The 22,557-nt window shown below is 60.7% G+C and overlaps 1 protein-coding gene across 5 annotated transcripts in view; it reads right to left on the bottom strand.

Moving 5' to 3' along the window:
• Positions 1–22,557, bottom strand: part of TCF20 (transcription factor 20) — a 140,270-nt gene that overhangs the window by 69,352 nt on the left and 48,361 nt on the right. For 3 of the 5 annotated variants that reach the window (XM_037513435.2, XM_054695996.1, XM_037513432.2), the window contains exons 1-2: positions 9,363–9,482; positions 4,106–4,156 (exon numbers count right to left, since the gene is read on the bottom strand). The exons of 1 other annotated variant lie outside the window; for it this stretch is intronic. In XM_037513435.2, the coding sequence (XP_037369332.1) occupies positions 4,106–4,111 (6 nt within the window). In that variant the 5' untranslated portion in view covers positions 4,112–4,156; positions 9,363–9,482. Of the gene's footprint in view, positions 1–4,105; positions 4,157–9,362; positions 9,483–22,557 lie in introns of those variants that run through there. One more of the 5 variants, XM_037513433.2, reaches the window with a different exon arrangement.

Genomic DNA, 22,557 nt, shown 5'->3' with positions numbered 1-22,557 from the left:
TGACCTCCGGAAAGTCATTTCTCCTCTCTGGACCTTAGTTTCCTCCGCTGTAAAATTTGACCTTACTTGTAAGCTATCATGGGAGATCTACATGAAGAATTCGTGCAGCTCATGGGCACCCAGGAGCACTGGCCATGGCTCTGTGAAGTGGCCACAGCGGGACACGCGAGGCTCATCTGTGGCATCACGGCCCAAGATCCAAGGTGGCCGCTCAATCACCCTTTGCTCAAGAATTCTGTTTTCCTACCACACTTTTAGGAAAGGACAGCTCAGTTGGGCAGGTTTTTTTTCCCTCTCCTATCCCAGGTCACCCAAAAAATGCTCAGCTAAATCAGCGGTTTCAATTCTAGAAGCAGAAGTAATCCTCTCCCCGTCTTCGGGCCCAGGGTGGCTTGGGAGGCCCCGTGTCCTCCGTGCTCTCGCAAAGTCCTGTGCCCTTCTCCGGGATTAGGGATTCCATGTGGCTGGCGCCTCCGCCTCTAGGTGGTGGACCATGCTGCCCTCAGTCAGCAAGGGTGGGTAGAGGCTGCTGGCTTGTGTGCAGGGAGGCAGGGTACTGGGCTGAGTGGCAGTGCCCGTCCTCATGCTGGCCAGGGTCTGCAGCCATGTCTGACCCTCACCTTTAGCCTTTCATGGGCCCAGCTCCACTCCCTCCCAGGAGGCCCTGCCTCTGCTGACTCCAGCACACACAAGGGGGCCTGGAATTCCTGCTCCCAGCCCTCCAGGCACAATTTATAGCAGCCTCTGGGTAACAGAGTAGGGGCCCCACATCCCCTGCAGTGTCCCTCAGAGCCTGTCTCAAGCCTTCCTTCCCCATGCAAAGTGGCCAGGTACCAGGAGAGCACAAACAGCAGGGGTGGCCTGGTCCTTGGTGGGTGCCCCCTTACCACACTGAGTCCCTGCTGCGTGCCAGGCTGGAAGCCCTGGGCGCAGGAGGTACAGGGGCAAGAAGAGTCCTTCCCAGGGTAAAAGCAGGCCAAGCTCTGAGGCCAAGCGGGTGGGGAAGGCTCCAAACAGAGGTCCAGGGAATACCGAGACTTGGCAAAGTGAGGGGCAGCGCCTTGCTATTCCTGGGAGAGCTGTGTGCAATGCAGGACTAGGGGAGTGGGAGATGAGGCCGAGGAAATGGGCAGGCTGGGACCCTGCCAGGCTGTGTATCAGTGTCAGCTAACGTGACTGTCACACAGCTCCCACTGGTCACACAGCTCCCACTGGTCCATCTTTCCCATAGGGGAGCACCACGCCCATTAAAATGACAATGTTAACGGGAATGCAGCCCAGAGGAGTCCAGTGAACAGACACTGGGGGTCTGCAGCAACCTGAAGAGAATGTACTATTATGACCCTCATTTTATAGAAGGGGCCACTGAGGCACAGAGTTCAAGTGACGTGTCCTGAGTCACACAGCTTGGAATAACCGGAGCTGGGATCTGAAGCCAGGTCTTCAGAGGTTGCAGTCCTAACCACCAAGTGCCCAGTACTTGGTACACACTGGGAAGATGAGTGGACGCAGATGGTTGACAGTTCCCAAAGGTGGCAGGTAGGTAGGGACAGAGACATGAGGACAGCCGGGCCAGCACTGGCCTCTCCCCGCTATGACAAGTTCAAGCCCCAGACTGGACACTGGACTTGCAAGCTCCAGCCTGCAAGACCCTGCTCCACGCAACGTGTGGGCACTGCTACGGCAGCTCATGCCTCCTGCGGGTGAGCAGACAGAAGCGGGGGGCTGTGCAGCTGGGCTGAGCGCTGGAGGCCCCTGTAGCCTCAGGCCCAGGAGATCACCCCACAGCCACTCAGCACCCCTGCCCATAGGGACACTCTCTGGGCAGCCCCTGGCATGGTGGCCAGCACAGGCCATTGAGCCGAGGTCCCAGCCTGGTCTTGCCGGTATGTGTCCTTCAGCACATCATCCTAGGGGTTTCAGTTTCTTCATCTGGAAATTGGAGAGGGTGGGAGGAGGAGCCTGTCTCCAGGGAGTGGGACCCTTTACCTGGGCACCCCCATTCACTCCTCCCAACAAGGGCAGGAAATGGGCGCACAGAGAGGTTAAGAGACTTGCTCGAGTCACACAGCTAGCCAGCAGCAGCGCCGGATTCAAACTCAGCCATGAGGCTCCAGTGTCCCCAGAGTCACTCGCTGCACAACGAAGAGAGACGATGGAACCTTCCACAGCAGCCAAAGGCTCGTCCCAAGAACACCCACCCCTGCATTCAGGAGCCTCCTCCCGGCAACAACACGCCAAGGAGGGGACCACCATACACCTCATCTTGAAATGAGGAAACTGAGGCACAGAGCAGCTGGGGGGGCAGAGCTGGAACCCGAAGCCAGGCAGTTGCCCTATCACAGGGTAACAGTAGGGAGGCTTCTTTCCACTGGGATTATTTCTGCTTGAAAGCTCAGGACTTGTAGCCCCGACGCTGTCGGGCTCCGCGGGGAGGCAGCGCCGCGTGCTGAGGCATGCTGGGAAAAGACTTTGTTCCATCCTGTTTTGTTGACATGCTCTTCATTTTAAGCCTGAAACCCAAGCTTCCTGCGAAGAATTCAAACCGTGGAGAAAAACGCGGCCATGATACGGCCACAGCCGCCTCGCGTCGGGCGCTGCCTGTGCCCGGGGCCTGCGAGGCCGGCTCTTACCCTCCGCCAGCTGGAGCGGCCCCGCCGCAGACACTGGAACCCCGGGTTGCTAACAAGACGCCAGAGGCGCACAGCTGCCAAGCGGCAGGCGTGGACTGGCCCCTGGTCCTTGTGAGCCCTGGACCCATCCACTGCTGCCCGGAGAGGGGGCCCTGTTTGCCAGCTTTGACGGAAAGGCCTGTGCTCACCTGGCTCAGGGTGACCCCTTGGAGGCAGGATCCCTAAGGCCCTTGGAAGGCACAGGGCGCGGGTGCAGGATGCGGAGCTGGGTGCTACCTTCTCCCTCAAGGAAGCCAGGAGACGCGGGGCCCAGGCTTCTGGCGCCTCAGGAAGGGCTCCCGGGAGCAGCCACGAGGGTCCCCATCACTGCTCCGTACCCTCCCATGAGCCCGTGGGGGTGGCTGTCAGACACAGGGTGAGCCAGGGAGACAGATCAGGGGAGCGGGAGGTGCTCCAGCTCCTACCCCCGACCCTGCAGCCTACCCATGACCAGCACCCAGAGTCTGTGTGGGCCTGCTCCCCCGCGTCCCCGGGGGCTTCAGAACTCACGTCTCTTCTCACCCACCTGAGTGCGGAGCCCTCCTCTGGCCCCCTCACCTTCCCAACCTTCTCTCACACGTCCCATCCTTCCTCTTTGCCAAACCGACAGAATTATATTCCAGTCACGTGCCTGTCTGCTCCCCAAAGCCAGAAGCCCTCCTTTCTCCCCTGAAAACTCCAAATAGACCTTCTTTCAAGTCTTTCTCAAATGCGACCACCTCCACAAACCCTACGTTAATGTTCATTCAACAAACATTGGCTGAGCACCTCTCGTGGGCCAGCACTGTCCAGGGTCCCAGTGGCCGCGCATCGTATGGTGCCACGGGCAGTTAAAGGGAACACGAATCGTCACCGGGGTGACCATTTGAAGACACGCTGGTAGGAAGCACGACAGGCGCAGAGAGCAGCTAACGGAAGTCCAGGCTCCGCGGACCCAGGACATTTGCGCTGACACCTGACGGACAGATAGAAGTAGCCACGCGGTGGGGCCGGACACGAGCCCCGGGTACTGGGCACGGCGTGCGCAAAGGCCCTGAGGCAGGAGGGAGCAAGCTGCTCTTCGGGAAGGGAAGGGAGGCTGTGTATTTAAGCGAAAGAAAGCGGGAGACGCAGCTGGAAACGAGACACAGCGGACCACAAAAGCTTGGGGACTTGATCCCAAGGGCAAAAGGGGGAGCCGCCGAGCGATTCCCAGCAGAGGACCCCGTCAACGTTCATTTATAAACCAGCCGACCACTGCCGGGGGCTGAGCGTTCTCCGCCACGCTCAGGCTTTCCACCCAGCCACCCCTGAGCCCCGGACATCTGGTTATTTGGGTGTAGGGCTTCGAATCCCTCCAGGGCAGACCGCCCTCCCGCCCCCCACCGCACCCCCAGCTCACGGAGCTGCTCCAAACACAGCGGCAGCAACTGGCAGACAGGAGGGGCACTTACCAGCATCTCCCCCGGGAGGGGCCAGGCTGCCGGAGGGGCCTTCCACGTTCTCTGGAAATCACAAAATTCAAGGGTTTTAGTGAGACCACGGCTCAGGGAGCCCCTGAGAGCAGAGCCGGCACCCCACTGAGGCCCAAACCCCAGGCCAGCACCACAGCATTGCAACCTGCCCGGGACCCTCTCGCGCTGACCACCGCAGAACTGGAACGAGCGTCCCCACGGCCCTAAGGCGCTTTCGAGTTCACAAAGCACGTTGCTCACACACGGTCTCCCAGCAAGCCTCTCCCCTGGGCACAGCCATGGCCGGTATTACAGATGAGGAAACTGAGGCCCAGCAAGGGAAGTCCCTGGTAAGTCGTGGTGAAGCCGAGGCTAGAACCTGCCGACGATTTGGGCTACGGATGGCCCCCAAGGGAGTAGAGGAAGCTTTCCAGAAATTTCTTTTTAAAATGTTGAAAGTGACATATTTCATCAGGATGTCTGTCATGCCAGCAGTGGGAGCCAACACACCAATTCTCGAAGGCTGTTCCCCTCCACTCACAGCCACACGCTTAATCTCAGGCCCTGGGGCTGGCGGCTTAGCCCAGGGCACAGGAGGGAGATGAGCAACCCATGCCAGTGCCTCCCCACCAGCCGGAGCGCTGAGGGGAACCCCAGCTGATTCGAGGGGACAACAATAGAGAACATTCTTACAGCTCTCACAGGTGTCAGAGCGTTAGCCCGGGTCACCCTACCACAGGGCCTGAGAAGTGAGTACAGTCATCCCCATGCACAGGCTCAGGACAATAAATGATTAGCCAGTGAGGGGCAGAGCCTAGGCCTAAGCCTAGCCCTTAGGAGACCCCAGTGCCCTGGATGAGTGAAGGCAGCAGGACCAGCAACTGTGCGGCCCTCGGGGGCTGTGACTATGTGGGGAGGGCAGCGGAGACCCCAGGCTCCCGTGGGGAGCCTGCCCCACACGGCTAGGTGTGTGCTGGGTGTGGCTCCCGAGCCCCACATGTGCCCACCCTCGGGACACTGCCCCACCCCCACGGTGCCTGGCAGATGCTGGGGCAGCCTCCTCGGCCTTAGGTGCCTCCTGGGAGTCACTGCCTGCCCAGCCCACTTGGCCCCTGGCCCCTGCCCAGGGGAGGTGGGGGCGGGAAGAGCAGTGGCAAGACCAGACACCAAGGCTGTGCGCCCGTGGGCTGACAGTAGAACGGGAAGAAGAAAGCACGCTTTCTGGAAAAATCAATGGGCCGATGATACCGCCCAAGTCACAACCTACGTGGACGCTGTCCAAGGAAACCAAAGCAACAGAGAGTGACAGCCCCTCCCAGCCGCTGGCCTTGGAAGGAAGCGAGCTGTAGCCCCGTCACTCAGGCAGGAAAACCAAGGCAGGGGTGTGGGGGGGGGCTCTGCCGTGTGCGAGGGGTACCCCGCCGAGGGGCTCATCTGCAGTGGTGGGTGAGCCCTTGCTGGCCTTCCTGCCCTCACCCCAGTCACCCCGTCCTGCCCACTCCCCCAAGGGGCACATCAGAAAGCACAAGCCTCTCGGGCTCTCCTCTGCCAGTTGTGACTTCTGAAGTGCCCCTGCCCCCACATTTTAGGCAGAGTGGGGGAGACTGTATTCAATAAGCTCCTTCAGACACTAAGTGCACATAAACGTTAGCTGTCATGACCAGGCAATCACCTCGTTTTGCAACTGGGGAGTCGAGCTCAGAGGCCCTGAGTGACTGGCCCAGGGACGCGGGTGCTGCAAGAGCCACTCTTGGGGCTAATGTCTCCTCAAGCTGCCTGGCACCAAGCACCCCACCAGCCAGGCTGGACCACTTGAGACAATTAGCTCCCATAATTCTCACCACAGCCCTGTGACTCAGGCACTGTTATTACACAGGGAAACTGAGGCTCAGAGAGGCCAGGCAACTTGCCTGAGGCCACACAGCTGGTAAATGGCAGAGCCAGAGCTGGACCCAGGAATCCTGATCCCCTTGGCTGCCCCTCTGCACCTTGGTCAGATGGGTTGGGGCGCAGGCACCCTGGCCTCCTCCTGGAATCACCTCAGTGTCCCAGGCTAGAGAGCTGCTCCAGGAGCCTCCCCCACCCCGGCCAGGGCCAGGGAAACCACTCTGTCACAGGCAGTCAACGTAGACTCTGACACTCCAAATTTCACACAGTCCCAGGCTGGTCCTTGGATTCAAATGTGGGGCTGTCAGAATCCCTGCACCACGAGGCTGGCCTGAGAGGCCAGACTCAGGAAGAACCAGAAGGAAAGCTTTGCAGGATCCTACAAAACTGTTTGAGCTACTAAGATGCCAACACCTCTAGAAGACGACTTTGCGATGACGACGACATTTTGTGAGACCTGTCCACTCTGTCCCCCTCCCACAGAACTAGCTCCCGCTGCCAAGAGAAACAGGGTCCTCTCTCTCCCTCCCCCTCCCTGGGCTTCAGCCCCCATGGGGTGACCAGCCTTTTATATATAAAAGCTCTGTTCTTGCTCTTCCTTCCTGCTCTCCCCTCTGTAGCCTGGCAAGCTCCTACTCACTCTTCAAGGTCTTCAAGTGCCACCTCCTCTCTGAAGCCCCTCTGGATTGCTCTGTGAGAATTCACAGGAGTACCCCAGGGAGAACTTTCTTTGTTGTGCCTCTAGGTTGCTGGCCCAACCAGCTCCCTCATACCTACAACTGCCATTAGTTGAGCGCCTGCAGTCTCCTTAACCCCATGACAAGCTTGCAGGTCACAACATTAAAATTACAGTTCTGAGAACCTAGGTAAGTTGTCCAAGGTCACACAGCTAGAAAGAGGCCAAGGGAAATGGCAATTCAGGGCTGTGTGACACCTCTGATGGACACTATGGGGTGCATCAGACTGAGGGCTTAGCGGGAGGAGGTGCCTGTTATGCTTCTCCCATCTCTAAACACCAACAGGGTGCCAGCTCCCGGTGGGCAGGATCTGTGAACCAGGGCTGGGTGACGAGAGCTGGCCACCAACTGGCTCTGGTTTCCCACCAAGTGCTCCTGGCCAGGAGGGTCTCAAGCCCAGACCTGGCATGAACCCTTGACCTTGGGGAGAGCCTGTCCACACTCCCTTCCTTGTCTGTCTGGCCATGGGAGATCCAGAGGGCCCAGAGCCCCACAGGCAAAGGGCAGGCAGGCAGCTGCGCCTCACACACACCCCTGCACCACCGTGCTCCCTGGCTCCTCGGCTCCCCTCTGCAGCTCGGTTTGTAGGTCCAGAACCCGAAGGAAATGCCAATGGAGATAAACGAGTCCTCCACCAGCTTCCAGAGGCACATTATTTAGCCGTATCAGTCTCCCCAGCACTGGGCGGCCACCCCTCACAGCCATGCCTCAGGCTCCGTGGGGGAAAATCCCCTTCGAGTGGATTTGCCCTAGCGTGTGAGCCCCTCACCCTTTCTAGAGTGGGAAGATAAATCTGTTGCAGCCTGATGGCCCACCTGCCCGGGGGCGCTCCAGGCCTGCCTCAGCTCCCCTGGCCTCCAGCCGCAAAGCAACTCTGTGCCCAGTTCTGGGCAGTGGCCAGGAATGTCCGGCACCCGAGGATGCCAAGCCCTCCCCTGTCCCCAGGGGTCTGACAGGGACCATTGCATGCCCAGCACTGAGACAAAAGGACGAGGGGCGTGAGGTTGGGAGGACGCTAGCTCGCCCAGGTGAGGACACGGGAGGCTTCTGGAGGAGGTAAACTGAGTTCAGGAGGACCTGACCGGCACAAGAGGAGGCAGTGAGGAAGTAGCCACAGCCCAAGGCCCGGGATGCGACAGGCGGGACCCAGCTGGTCACAGCCTCCCAGGCCCTCGCCTGAAGAGGTTCCTGACTTGGCTTCTTAGCTCAGAACTCTCTGGCCGTGGTAAAACCCTCTGCCCACGTTCTCTGGAGACCTGCTCCAGGGGGACCAGGCACCTGTGCGCACGCTACCGTGCCCGCCGAGCCCTGGCGCCGCCCCGGGCCCCGGCTGAGGTCAGGCTCGGGATCCCTGCCCCGGGGGCCGTCAGAGCAGTCGTGGTGCAGGGGACCCTTTGCCCACACCCGCCTGGCCACAGAACCCTGTGCCAGCCTCTGGGCCGGGCCGACTCTGCAGCCAGGGGCATGCCCAGCCCTGGCCCAGCAGCTCCAGAGGCGCTGATCTCTGATCACCCTTGGGAAGCAGCTGTGGGCAGAAGTGCCCTCTGAGACCTCAGGCCGCCCAGGCAGAACGATGGGCCAGGACCCTGGCGGGGACAGACACCGAGGGAGGCGGTGGAAACGTGCCCTGACAGGGAGGAGAGCCTGGGCCTCCACAGCGTGAGGAGGGGGCTGGCATGCCAGCGAGGGGGAGGGGGCCCAGCTCCTCCCCGCCATGCTGGCCTGTCTGTCTCCAGCACTTCACTGTAAAAATAAATGGAAGAAGCACACGCCAGACAGAAAAAAAAGAGAGGAAAAAAAAAACCCCAAACCGCCCTACACGGGCCGCGCAGCGGGTTGGGGCCAAGGCCTGGCCGGGGTTAGTTGCTGCTGCTTTTCCCCAGGAAGCGGCTGGTGCCAAATTTGCATTTACCACAAACAGAGACAACACAATGTCATAATCCTTCTCCTGTCATTCTCCCCTCTCCGCCTCCTCCCACCTCAGACACACACGCTAACACAAAATGACGGCTCCCTCGACAGCCTGAACGAGCAGAGCCCTCGATCTGCCTCTTGCCGGCTGGCGTTCCTCCCGGCCGCGCTCGGCGCCCCGGCCCAACTTGCAGCAGACCACCCGCCGCCCCCTCCTTTGTCCCAGGTCGCTGCTGACCAGCGGGCCTGCTGGAGGGGCCTGCAGGGAATGGGGCTGGGGCAGAAGCCAGCGCCGGCCCCCTACCACCACCTCCGCTCCCTGACTGCCCGCCGGCCGCGGGCCGGACCCCAGGGGACAGGGGTCAGGGACGGGGACTGGGCCCTGGGATGGCCACCCGGGGTCCTGCCCTTCACGCCCCTGCTGCCGCCGGGGCCGCTGAGCCCCCCAGCCGCCCACCGCGCGTCCTGGGGCACCGGCCGCCCTCCCCGCCGCACCGCGGGCCCGCGCCCGCCCTCCCCCGCTCTCCACGGCAGTTTCAAAGCTGCAGCCGCCACTCAAGCAGCTGCGGCCTTTGATGAGGACCAGGCAGGGAAGGCCTCCGGGGGCCGGCCCGCGCCCCGCCCGCCCCCTGCCCCCGGGCCGGCGCTGCGGAGCGAGCGCCCAGCGGGCACGTCGCGCGCCAGAGCAAACTTTCACGACCGGAGGGAGCGGCCGGCGGTACCTGTGCAGCAGCATCCTTCCTGGCGCCCGCCCGACCCTCCAGCGGGCCTGAGGCCAGAGCCCCGGCCAGGCCCGGAGGAGGGGCGGGGAAGAGGGAGGAGGAGTGGGGGCAGTTCCTCGGCTCTCAGCCTCCTCGCGGCGCCTCCTGCCCGAGCCGGCAAGTGAAGTCACAGGGCCTGGGCGGTGACATCAGCTGAGCCTCTGACATCACGGCCCCTGCTGGATCTCACCTCTGCAGGGTGGAGATGGAGGAGCGGCAGGGAGGAGGGGAGGGAGGGGAGCCCCGATCCCTCCGTAGCCCTCAACTGTGGAGCCCGCCTGCCAGTGCAGGGGGGGTGCGCAAGGGAGGGGCAGGCGGCGCATCTCTGAAGACGGTGTTTTTATCTCTGTAGATAGGGGGATCATGTGTCTATTTATAATTGGCCCCAGAGTGAATGGCTTAAACGGGCGCGCGCCCACCGAGGGGGAGAACCGCAGGCAGCTCACTGCTGTCCTGGGGGCCCGTGGGGTGAAGGCCAGGGGACCGGTCACTGAGCACCTACTGTGTGCTGGCACTCGGAGCACCGCCCCACCCCCCGCTGGGTGGTGATCTTGAAGACCCCTGAGGCTTGGAGTGGGAAGGACCGCCCCAAGCTGCAAGGCAGGCAAGTGAGGTGGGTTTTGGGGCTGGAGGTGCAGAGGTTTGGGCAGGGCTGAGGGGGCGGCCAAGGGCCCAGAGCCTGAAGGGCCGGCCAAGCACATCAGGGCCTTTCCAAGTTTTCACCATGAGGTGGATGAGGCCTCAGGTCTGGTAAATTACCCAGGCCACCCCCTCTCCCCCAAAAAGGTTGCTTCAGAAGTGGGCAAGGCATCCCAATCTCCCCAAGTCCTGTCTTGGGGTGCTGGGGGGCAGCAGCAAGAGCCCTGCCCCTCACAGCCTGAGCACCTGTGATGTGCTATCCCCACACCTGGATTCATGCTCCCCCCCATTCCACGGCAATGCCTGAGAGGTAGGCACCAAAGCCCCATGTCAAGATGGGGAAACTGAGACCCAAGAAGTTGTGGGACAACATAGGAGCCCAGGAGTCCAGTCTAGACTCCAGACCAGGCCCAGGGTCCTGTGACACCCTCAGCCTGGGCCTCCAACTCTACAGCTGCTCTGGATACCCCCAGCCTGGCGGGGTCTCCCCCTGTCCAATGCCCACCTCTTTTGAGAAACCTGTGGGTGCTCCAGTCTCTGGCCTCAGAGCAGAGGCCACGCATGCCACTCTGCGGTGCTCCCTTCTGCCCCAGCAGGGGGCCCTTCAGGCAGTGGCAGCAGTACCCTCTTCTCTGGCACTTTGGGGCATCCGGTCTCCTGACCACTGGCTGCCCCACCCAGCAGACACCTTCATCTGTGTTCCTGGGCTGACAACTGAGCAGTAGGCGGAGTTATTTGGTGTCATTGTTCCCTTACCCCGGATGTCAGGGTTACAGCGAGGACACAGGCCTGCGCCAATTGTCAGGAAAATCTGTTTCTCCCAGAAGCCCAGGGACAACCTCCACGCATCCATCCTCAGAAGTCCCACCAGGCCCCAACAGGGTGCAGAATCCACAAGGCGCTCCGTGGACCCGTGGACTCACCAACACTGCCAGCAGAAGCCGTGCCTGCGCTGTGAACACCAGCCAGGAGACCAGGACAAACACCTGCCTCGGTTCCTGAACAAACCATGCTCTCTGGTCTTGAGGCCTTTCACACATGCTGTTCCCTCTGCTGGGAGCACCTCTCCACTCCCACCCCCGCCTCTTCCCCTTCCCTGGCTACAGAGGGTCTCACTGAGACAGTACGTCCTTCCAGAAGCACCTCCTGACTCCCAAGGCCAAGTTAGATGCCACTCGCCATGTTTTTCCCCCATCACAGCTCATGACTGAGCTGTGTCCTCAGGCAGCAGCAGGAAGTGGTGCAAGTAGCTTCTCAGACAGGCTGCTCCCCAAGCGAGACCTTGGACAAGCCCTTGACCCCTCAGTCCATTTCCTCCTCTATGAAGTGGGGGCAATGGCAGTGCCAACCCTCACCAGACCCCAGCAGAACTGGACCTGCCTGTTCCCCTGCCTGCCTCCCCAGCCGGGCTGCTAGATGGGCCAACACACAGGGCCGTCTTGTCCACACACAGGGCCAGCACCCTGCGGGCCTGCGAGAGCCCTGCCGAGGCGCCTAGCCGGAACAGCGCACCAGAGAATGTGGATTCGGTTCAGCAGGCACCCACGCCGGCTGCCTGATTTCAAATATTGGCTCCACCACTTCCTTCCTGTGTGATCTTGGGCAAATTACTTAACTTCTCTGAGCTTTATATGCACCACCTGTAAAATGGGCACAAGAATAGAACCCACTGTGTATGGCGATTGTGAAGTGACCTCACAGAAGGGATGCAGAGAGCTTACAGCAGCAGACGCTTCGCGGGAGCAAAGCCCCTGTCAGCTGCCATCACCGTTACTACTTTATCTGCCAGGTGCCATGGAGACGGGGAAGTCAGAGGTGCATGCAACAGTGGGAAGGAAGAGTCCTTCCAGACCAGCCTCCACCGGAACCACACTGAGCCTCGGGTGAGGCTGAAGCAGGGTAACACTCCTTACCTCACTGCGTTTTTGAGCAGATGACTGTAAACAAGACCAAAGTACCAAACTTAGACATTCGTATTTAGATGGGCCATAGAGGAATGTCCTAGAATGTCCTAGAATCATGGCCACGTATGCCACAACAGCTATTTCATGGCTTCATACTCTGAGGTGAGGTGGGATCACAAACCAGGCACAACAGGTGCCGAGAAGAGGCTAAGAAGGGAGGGCAGTTGCAGGTAGGCGCCAGGAAAGACTTCCTGGAGGAGGAGGTGTGAAAGCTAGTCAGGTAGGCTCAGAGGAAGGGCGCAAGGAGCAGACGCAAGGACAGGAGTGGGGGAGTGCCTACTCCCCCACAGGCCAAGCACATTTCTCAGGCAGCAATTTTCAGGCACACCTGGCTGGAGGTTGTTCTGTTTCCTCCAGTTGAAAGCACAGGTTTTTGGTGGCAGAGTGGCTGAGCTAGGGGGCATGGTTATTGCTGTGGAGAAAGGCTAGGATCAGGCTGGGAGGGATGCTGGAGTCATCTGGCCCCACCATTCTGTAGGCTGGAAACCACAGTAAGTCCCATAGAGGGCAGGACTTGTCCAAAGTGACATGGCAGCTCCATGGCAGAGCTAAGACCTGTGCTTAACCTTGTAACCCCCAGGTCAGATTCTTTTGCTAACAGCATCAGTAACAAGAGTTAGCAATGCTGACATAGTGCTTAAAGTGTGTACCTGTCGTAGCTTCTTATGAGGAAGAATTCATTTAAACCCCCTGGCTACCATCTGATGAAGACTGCCATTAACCCCACTTCACAGATGAGAAAACTCAGGTTCAGAACTGAGAAGGTCGCCCAGAGTCACACAACTAATAAAAAGCAGAACCAGGCATCAACTCAGGCTGACTAGCTGTAGAGTCTGGGCTTTTAACCAACATGCCCTACTGCTGCTCACATCACATGCATCCACCCATCATGCATGTATGCACCCACCCTATCATGCATGTATGGACCCACCCCATCATGCATGGTCCAGCCACCCCATCATGCACTCACCAATGCATCCCATCATACATGCACCCACCCATTCCATCATGCATGCATGCATCCTTCTGTCTCATCATGCATGAGACCACCCATCCCTTCATGCATGCATGTGTCCACCCCATCATGCATGCACATATTCATTCCCTCACACACGTGTGCACCCATCCATCTGTCCCATCATGCATGCACCCACCCACCTATCCATCCATCCCATTACGCATGCATGCACCCATCCATCCCATCACGCATGCATACACCCATCCATCCATCCCATCACACATGCATTCAAGCAGAGCTTATTTGAGCTCCCACCGTTGCAGGCACTGAGGAGTCAGCAATATGAGTGCACAGCCTGCCCACCGCCCCACGGCACCTCGCGCGTGCCCAGTCACTTCAGAGCTTGCTAACAATGGTCCTCCTGAGAAGGCTGATTTCAAATTTAGCTGCTTAAGACCACAGACCGCTCTGCTGCTGCAAAACCACAAACCACCCCCTTCTCGAAGACCTGATTACAGCCTAGGAAAAGGGGAGTGAAGACAATTGATCCAGTATCAATTTCTGGGCAGAAAGGTGAGTTGCATGGAGGTCTGAGGCCTCACTGGCAAAAAATAATCCTGCAAATCAGATTTGGAAATGCTCAGTCCACAGGGCTTGAAGCAATCAAGCGAGAAAGTGTAGTGGTTGGGTCTGCAAACACAGTACTCTTGACAAGCGCAGCCGCCCCCAGTGCAGGAGGCAGGCTGGCTGCACGCGCTGGGCACATTTTGGAGAGCCCCAGGTTTCTCGGAGAGCGAGCCTTCTCCTGAGAACAGCGCCTGCTTGCTCTGTTCCAGGTCCGCTGCACTGTTCCGGCCCGAATGGCACGACGGTCCCATTCCCCAGATGAGGAAACCGAGGCTCAGGGAAGGGAAGACCCGCCTAAGGACAACGCAGACCTGGCGAGGTGCAGAGACTGGGCGCCCCTGCCATCGCCCGTCAGGGCAGCTTTGCTCCCTCTCGAGCTTCGTTTCCTCTTCCTTAAAGTGAAGACACTGGGGAACAAAAGCAGGAACCTCCCTCTAGCCTGGCACCTGGTGCTGCCCCCACGGAGGGAAAGCAGGCTAGGCAGAGGCTCCCCAGCCTTCACCTCACCTCCACCAGCGCCCCGAATGAGTCTGTAAACAGGCCCAGAACAACAGATCTCGAGACAGGAATCCAGTTCAAGGAGATAAGGCATTTTTATACCCAATTTCCAGGTGGGGTTGGGTTCAAGCCTATGAGTTAACTGGATCCTTCCTTACATGCCCCGGGAGGCTGCAAACATCATATGCTGTTGCCCAAAGAGCAGAGACAAAGCAAGAGGAGCTGGTGGCTGCTGAATTCATATTATTAGTAGAATTAATAATAATCCTCAACATTTGTGTAGCACAGTGCCACTTCCTGGCTGCGCAAATGCCCCATAAAATGGGTACCACGGTAGACATTCTTCCCTGAGGACCAGACTGGTGCACCCCATTTTACAGAGGAGGAAACCGAGGCCCGGAAGGGAGGCGTGAAGTGTGCAGGGAAGCCACAAGCCACGACGGAGGGCAAGGCCTGGCTCTGCTGCCAGGCAGGCTGAGGCTCTAACCACCACGTTTTTCTCTGCTGGCAGCCTGCTGATGGCCACAAACGAGGGGTGATCTGCCCACCCAGGGACCATTAGGGGCCTGTAACCTGCCAGGGGCACAGCTGCTGCCCTAGCAGACCCCCAAAGAGCCCCCCAAAGAGTCGCTGTGCTCCCGAGCTTTTTTCCCATTCCAAACACGCCAGAGCCCCGCGGACCCCGGAGGCTGCTACTTAGCGCCAGATTAATCACACCGAATTCTCCATCCAGATATTGCGTGCAGGCCGAACTCCCACCGCTAATCGCCGTAATATTCTCCTCGGCGTGTGCAGGCGGCCGGGGCGATGTTCCAGGAATATTAATTCTCCACAGCCGGCTCACTCCTGCCGCACGCATGCGCCCCCTGCTCTGCCGGCTGCTGCTCAGGGATCGGGGGGCCAGGCGGGGGGACGGGGGGCCATCAGGAGGCACGCAGCGGCCCCCAGACCCAGCTGATGTTTTAAAATGAGCACCGAGGGGCAGGAGGTGGCTAGGCGGGCATGAGGGGCACCTCACCCACCCTGTTTCAGGCCCGCCCCCTCCAGTTCTCTGCCCCAGGACCCGCAGAAGGCTCAGAGCCCCCAAGAAGCCACACAGGCAGGCCTCTGATGTCCTCACAACACAACAGGGCTTTGAGGAAATGGGCAGCTAGGGCCCGGCTAATCCCAGCCCCCCGCAAAAAGAACTCATACAAAAGGAATGAGCATCTTCCATCCACTCAGAGTGTGAAAACTCGGGCAGCACACTCAGGTGAAGGAAGGTTGGATGCTGCTGGGGGCCCGGCCGGGACAGGCCTCCATGCCCCCTGACCCTTGCTGATCTCAAGTCAGAGGGCCGCCCCATAATGTGCCATTAACAAGAGGAGCCCAGGGCAGGCCCAGGAGCATTCAAGGGGTCCCTAAGGAGCGGGAGCACACTCTGTCCCAAACTCACTGCCAGCTTACCCGCTGACACTCCAGGTCTGGGAACCAGACGCGGGCCTGTCCTCAGAGCACTCCCTGCCCACCTGGCCCTGAGGCCCCCAGCTGGGCAGTCACACCTCAGGGGCTTCACAAAGTGCCCCCTCTTGCCTTATCTTGGTACAAAGTCACTATAACCAGGGAGGCAGCTTTAACATGCCGGTTTACAAACGAGGAAACTGAGGCACAAAGTGGTTAAGGGAACAACAGGCCCAGCCAGATCAACTCTAAGAATTCAAACCCAGGGCCCCTGCTCCCCAGCACACAGCCTCATTCCACCCCCAGCCCCTCCTTTCTCCGGGACCCTGAATCCTCTCTAAGATCTTCCCAGCTCCCACATTTGGCCCCACCAGCAAAAACACTGAGCTCCTGCTGTGGGCGAGGTCCAGGGACCCAGCGATGCACAAGACTGTTCAAGGAGCCGCCTGGTGCGAAGAAAGTAAACCAATGACCGCAGTGCAGCCTGAGCCTCAAGGGAAGGGGCCCATCCTCCCTGGCCTGGAGGGTAAGAAGGGCTTCCCGGAGGAGGCAGTCACTGAGAAGTAGGAGGAGACTGGAGTCCGGACCAGAGTGGAGAGTGGAGCCGGTTGGCTGACGGTGGGGTGGGGTGCAGGGACAGGGAGCGGAGTTGTGACGGGGACCCCAGCCTGGTGTGGATTCAGATGGGCTGACCTAGTCCCTGACTCAGGCTGCCCAGCTGGTGAGGGTGCGGCCTGGGCCCAGGTCTCCTGGCTCGAGACCCAGTGTTCGGACCGGCGGCAGAGCCTGGCCTACCCAAATGGTGGGTCCATGTAACAAGGTCAATAAAGAGGCCTGTGTGGGGGTTGCAGCTCAGCCCCGCTTCTCTCCAGCACAGAGGAATACAGAGTCACAGCGCAGAGATGGGTGACGTCATTCAAGGCCCTAGTCCTCCGACGGCGGCCCGCCCCAATCCAGCTGGAGGGGCACCAACCCCCCCAGCCCCCCAGCTGTGCAGGGGCAGCTGCCACGCGCCTCCTGCACATTAGCCCAAACCCAAGTCTCACAAACAGTAGAAAACTGAGGGGGCTATCGCCCATTTCTCAGATAAGGAAGCTGAGTGTGGATGGAAACATTTCTGGGCTCCTGCAAACTGGGCTCTCTGCCCATAATCTCACAGGAGGCGGGTGGGTCAACCTCCCGTTACAAGGAAGATTCGCCTGACCCAAGGGCAGGAGGAGGCTCCCAGGGCGGGCCGGGCCTAGCCTGCGCCCAGAGGCCGGGTTCTGCCTTTCCTGCTCGCTCATATCAGTACAGGGCTGGGACCCGGCTGGGATCTGGCAAATATTCGAGAGACTCGGGAGGTGAATGGGCAAGCTGGGGCCTAGTCCTGTCCTCAGTGAGATAACATCCAGTGTGTCAAATGTTACCAAAGTGAGCCGTGGGACCCTAAAAGAGTGGGCAGCAAGTCAGTCTGGGAGATCCCAGAAAACTTCCTGGAGGAGGAAGCATTTGGCGAGATAAGGAGGCCTGTGTGAGCTGCAAAGTGCCATCATTGAGACTCACGGAGTGTGAAGGGAGGTGGTTGGTACCCAGGTTCAGCTCTCAAGACCTCCACCCTCACTCAACACATTCCAAGCCGGCCCCTCGCCAACCTCCGTGCCTGTCTTCTGCCTGTGACCAGCCCCTATGCAGGCCCAGTCTGAGGAGAGTAATATTGACTGACTGGTCAGACCATGGTGGCACGGGCATGAGGTTGGGGTGCCTCTGGGTTCCAGATCCTGCACACCCCCTCCCATCCATCACTGCCTACCAGGAATGGCAGGGTCTGGGTCGCAGGCACAAACAGGCCAGGGAGACAGGACTTTGACTTTTCCCTGGATTCTGCTCTGGAGCAAGGCTGAAGGCAGAACATGAAGTCTAAGTGAACAAGGGGCTTAGTCCCCCAGCAGGAGGCCTCCCCAAGTGTCCTCTGGGTACCTCCCGCCTCCCCTGACGATCATTGCAGGGTGTTGGCTCCAAGCCCCACCAGGGGAGGAGGAAAAGACCCAGGTCCTGGCCCAGCCTCTCCACCCCCTGCTGAGACTGAGCAAACCACCTCCCTGCTCCAAGGCCCAGCTTGCTCACGGGAGCATGGCGGGACTGCGCCACTCTTGCAGGGTTAGTGAGGATCCTAAAGATTGGGTGTCAGACAGGAGGGGTTCGGGCTCCTTCCCCTGGGCTGGGCATTTGCAGAGACCCAGGGAAAGAAAAGCAGGTCCTGTCCTAGACAAGGGAACTCACAGGTCATGTCCTTTATCACTCGTGACACCGGGAGAGGAAGACACTATTGTTCCAGGTGAGAACCTCAGAGCAGGCAGGTGATGGGGCAGGCCCAAGGTCACAGAGCTGCGAATCCCAGGCGTGCCTTGCCTGACTATAAGGGGGCCCTTGCAGGCCATGTGAAGGGGAGAACAGGAAAACAGGCCCACTGGCCAACCCCCGCCGGAGGGTCAGGCCAGGGAGATTTAGTCTGTCTCAAGCCCCAGCTCAGAAAAGAGTCCCCACCTCTGGTCTCCCCAACCCTGCAGCCATCTTGGGCTCTGGCAGGGCTCTGTTTTGAAAGCCAGGAGCTGATCAGCCCGAGGACGAGGACGGAAGCCAGGAAGGGGCTGGGAAGTGGGAACATCCCCGCAGGATGAGCCTCCGGTGGGGAATCGCCCCCCGCCGGCGTCCCGCCTGCTGGGCCCCAGCACGCAGCGCGGTGCATTAATGTGCGTGCACTGGCAGGCACCTGCCAATCTCAGCCCACGGCCCCGCCCAGCCCCCTCTCCCGGAGGACAGATAATTCTCTCGCTCTCCCAGCCTGACAAAATAACTAATGCTAACTCAATAAAGTCCCCCTTGAAGGTTTTTAATTACCAGACTGTGCTGAAGACTAAAGACTCCAGGAGCGAGACGGAGGCCAAGGGAGGTCGGCAGGCAGAGGCTGGGGAGCCCGCGGGACACCCCTTCTACTCTGGGAGAGGGCAGGGCCAGGCTGCTGCTGTCCAGGGTGCTGGGCCGACGGTCACAAGGATTTAGGACTCATATTTCCAACAGTGGCCACTGAAGGAAGCCAGGCAAGATTCCTGGCAGCAGCTCAAGGGAGATTATCCCACTGACGCCCCATGGCCAGCCCTGAGCTAGACGCCCATGCTGCCCTCGCTGGGGAGGAAACTGAGGCTCAGAGGGGCAGTGGCAAGCTGTGGCTGCACAGCCATGCCGGGACTGCCCACTTATCCTGGCATCAGACAGTGTCTGCTGCCCGCAGCGGGAATTACAAACCAGAGGTATGGCTGAAGGGAGTGAGTGAGGGCACAGGGGTGGCCCAAGGGAAAGCTCTAAAGCTGGGGTGGGGGGGTGCGGAGGTCAATGCAGCGAGAGATACTGGGACACTGGGCCACAGCAGAGCCAGGCACTGGCCAATGAGGCTGCCCAAGGGCCCACAGGCGGGGGCGCAGCTCCCTGAAGCCTGCCCAGGACACGGCCCAACACGGGCCCTGGGGGTTCGGAGACCCCCAAGAAGATCCCCACAGCCAGCAAGAACGATGATAGGGGAGGGGAAGGCGTAGCAGAGAGGTGGCAGCCTTGGCCCCAAGCCCAGCCCAAGCACCTCCACCCACGGGGAAAGATCTTGACACTGAGGGCCATGTGCTCCCACCAGAACTCGCCCCAGGCTGCTCCCCGCGGACCCCAGGCTGCTCCCCGCGGACTCCACTCCCCCGCGTGCTGCTCCTGCAAGCCGCCCAGCCCGGCCGCCTCCCACTCTTCACCCATCCGTACCCTGCGCTGCGCCTCCCTTCCATTTTGGCACAACTGGCTCATGTCATTCAGGTCACGGCCCAAAGGCCAGCCCCTGGCCTAAGCTCACTGCGTGGTCAGACTGGCATAGCCTTCGGCCCCAACACGCCCACCCATCCCCGCCCCTGGGGAGTCTCCTCCGCCACACCCCCGCCCAGAGTGATGGGCTGCCCACAGGGCACCCGCTGCTCTCAACACACAGGCCATCGCCGAGGTGTGGGCGCTGAAGTGGCCTGCTGGGGTCAGCCCTGCCACAGTCTCCCACCAGCGGTGTGTTCTCTGAATCTGTCTCCTCACCCAGGAAATGACAGTAACAGTCCTTGCAGGGGACTTGCTCAGTGTTGTCCAGCGCCGCCACCACCAGCACCACCAGCACCAGTCTAGTCTCCTGTTCTGCCGAGGCTAGCAGGGTGCTGCATCCTCAGCCCCCAGGCCAGGCCCTGGGCATGTGGACGCTCAGTGACCGCTGGCTACAGGCCTGACCCCGTGAGACACGCCAGGAAGTCCTAGCTGGCCCCACTCCCTAGCTAAGGACACGGAGGCTGCAGGGGCTTTGGGGCTGTTCTGTGGACCCACTGCCCTGCTTGTGCTCTTTTTTGCTGCTGCTGCTGCTGTTGCTACTGCTGCTGCTGCTGCAAATCTGCTCTTCCCAGCTCTGGGGAGGTGCCAACTTGGGGGGCGGTTCTGAGAGCCGGTGCAGCTGTGCCTGGCTCCTGAGGGCCACGTGGGGCAGCTAGAGGCCCCAACACCCAGCCCTGCCTGGAGCCTCCTGGCTGGGATCACAGCCCTGCAGCGTTCGAGCTGCTGCCCACCAGCCGGCCCCCTGGCACTGGGCCCGGGATGCCAGCCAGCCGAGAGGAGGCAGCGTGGCAGGCTGCCAGCTCATGGTGCCCGAGCTGTCAAGTGGGAGGCAGGCCAGGCAGGGCCAAGACCCCCCGCCCCTGAATGGGGTTCTGGCCAGGCCCTGGTGACAAGGGCTCTGTAGATGCTGCTCCCAGCAGGCTCAGGGACGTCATCTCGTGGGGGGAGTCTGAGGGGGCTCGGCCCCATGTCTTCAGCACAGCTTTTCACAATTCTGGAAGCAGCACGTGGAGCAGGGGAAATTTTCAAGTCAAATAATAAAAACAGCAACAACTACAGCTGACATTTAGCAAGCACTTACTCCATGCCAGGTGTTCCGTGTGTTACAGCACCGACTCCTCCCCATGGGATCCTATTATTATCCGGGCCCCCCCCCCGCCCCGGGAGCTCAGAGGGGCAGCGGTTCTCCCAGAACCACACAGCACACTGGGAGCAGACTCAGAACTGGAACTTGGCCCAGAACCTGCGTGCCAACCCTCCCTCCCTCCCCACTCCACTGGCTCCAGCAGGCCTTGGTGCTCCCTCGAGGGCCCAGCTGAGCGGCCTTGGGCAAGGCAGTCCTCATCTGTAAAATGGGCATGATCAGAGGACCACGCGCTGGCTCTGGCTAGGGACTGCAGACAGACTAAAAGGCCCGGGTAAAGGACACGTCCCTAAACATGGCGCGGGCCTGCCCTACCCCCCGGCCAGTACCCTCCATGGGCACAGCTGGGCTAGAGGGGGTGGGTACTGGGAGCGGCAGTTCCCAGAGACAACCCTGAAAGCCCATGTTGTGGGGCCTCAAAGCTCGAGCCCAGGACCGCGCCTCCCTGAGGGCCTCTCCCCACCCGAGACAAGGTGAGCTCAAGCAGCAGCCAGAAGATGACGCGCCGGGAGTTCGGGCAAATGCCCGCAGATGCGACTCTCGCGCGGCTCTCGTGCCCTGGGACCAAGGGACGAGGTTTGGGGTCCCCAGACCGTGAGGGGTAGGCAGTGGGGCAGAGCACCTGGAGCAGGGGCTGCTGGGAAGGAGCCTGCCCGGGGCTCCCTGGCTCTGGCTTTGCAGAGGGAAAGGGGCGCGCACACGCCAGGAGGGCCGGGAACCCGCTACGCCATTGGCAGAGCTGAAGCCTGCCCCGTGCCCGGCTGCCCAGACCCAGGTGGTGGGAGGCAGAGGCGGGCGCCTGGCCCCTCACGCTCTCAGCGACAGCGCGGGCAGACCGCAGCCTCCCTGCACACAGTAGGCCCACCAGCAGGCTGGCACAATTACAGCTGTGCCCTAATTGCTTCTGTCTCCGCACTTGCCTTTCATGGACGCTCTGCCAGGACAAATTTAACTGAGAAAAGTAGAAAAGTAGAGCAGGGACAGGTGGGGGTGGGGGCAGCGGATGCCCCTCCCCCCCAAGGATCCTGGGTGCCCTGTGCCCTGGGTGCCACCCCTGTGGGCAGGAGGAGGCCTGTGCTGTTGGGGTGTCAGCTCCGCAGGGAGGCAGCGGGTTACCGGGCAGGGCACCTGCAGGTGGGCAGCACAGGCGAGGAGGCCAGCAGCCCAATCTGGAAGGAGGCCCTGGGGTCCGGCCTTTAGGAGACTGGGGAGGGGCGGCAGGCGGATGGCAGGAGCCCCCCAGCAACCAGAGATCCAGAGAGCAGTATGACCCCTTTCCCCCAGTGGGGATCCCTAACAAAGGGCAGCCTGCTGGGAGGTGAGGGGGTTTCCTGTGGAGGTGGGGACCAAGGGGCCCCTCCCAGCCCCTTCTGGTGTTCAGTCTCCCCCATTAGCCTCCTACACACCAGCCTGCGCCCTGCCCCTCTGCCCTTACCTTACTCTCTCCCCTCCCTCCTGCAGGTGGGTCTCAGGGTTCCAGGCCTGTTTCCCCCCAGGAAAAAAAGCCTGCCCCCTAAAACTGGGCAAAGGACGTGTCCCTAAACGTGGAGAGGGCCTGCCCCTACCCGCCCCCCCTCCACGGGCATGGCTGGGCTAGAGGGGGTGGGTACTGGGAGCGCGGTTCCCACAGACATCCTTGAAAGCCCGTGTGGCGGGGGTGGGGCAAGAACAAGCCTCAAGAATAAACCCGGGAGGGTCAGGATGGCAGCAGGGCTGGGGTCGAGGGTGGACGGCGCTTCCTCCACGGCGGACACCCCCCCCTCACTGTTCCTTGTCAGCAGCTCCCGTGGCCTCTGCTCCTCTCACCCAGGGGTCCCCCTCCACCTCCGGGGGAGACCTGGCCGGCAGGCCACCCAGGCCAGGTGTGTAGAGTCAAGCGGGGAGCTCGATTAGCAGGTACCTGGAGGTGGGGGGAGGGGTGCAGGAGAGGAGGCCGTGGCGGAGGCAGGGAGGAGGGAGAAGGGGGTGGGGAGAGAAGAGAAAGGGGCTTGGAGGAAAGGAGGG

Source organism: Talpa occidentalis, unplaced genomic scaffold, assembly GCF_014898055.3.
Source record: "Talpa occidentalis isolate TD23 unplaced genomic scaffold, MPIMG_talOcc4v2.1 talOcc4.16, whole genome shotgun sequence".
Classification (NCBI taxonomy): Eukaryota; Metazoa; Chordata; class Mammalia; order Eulipotyphla; family Talpidae; genus Talpa; species Talpa occidentalis.
This window is presented reverse-complemented; position numbering and strand designations above follow the sequence as displayed.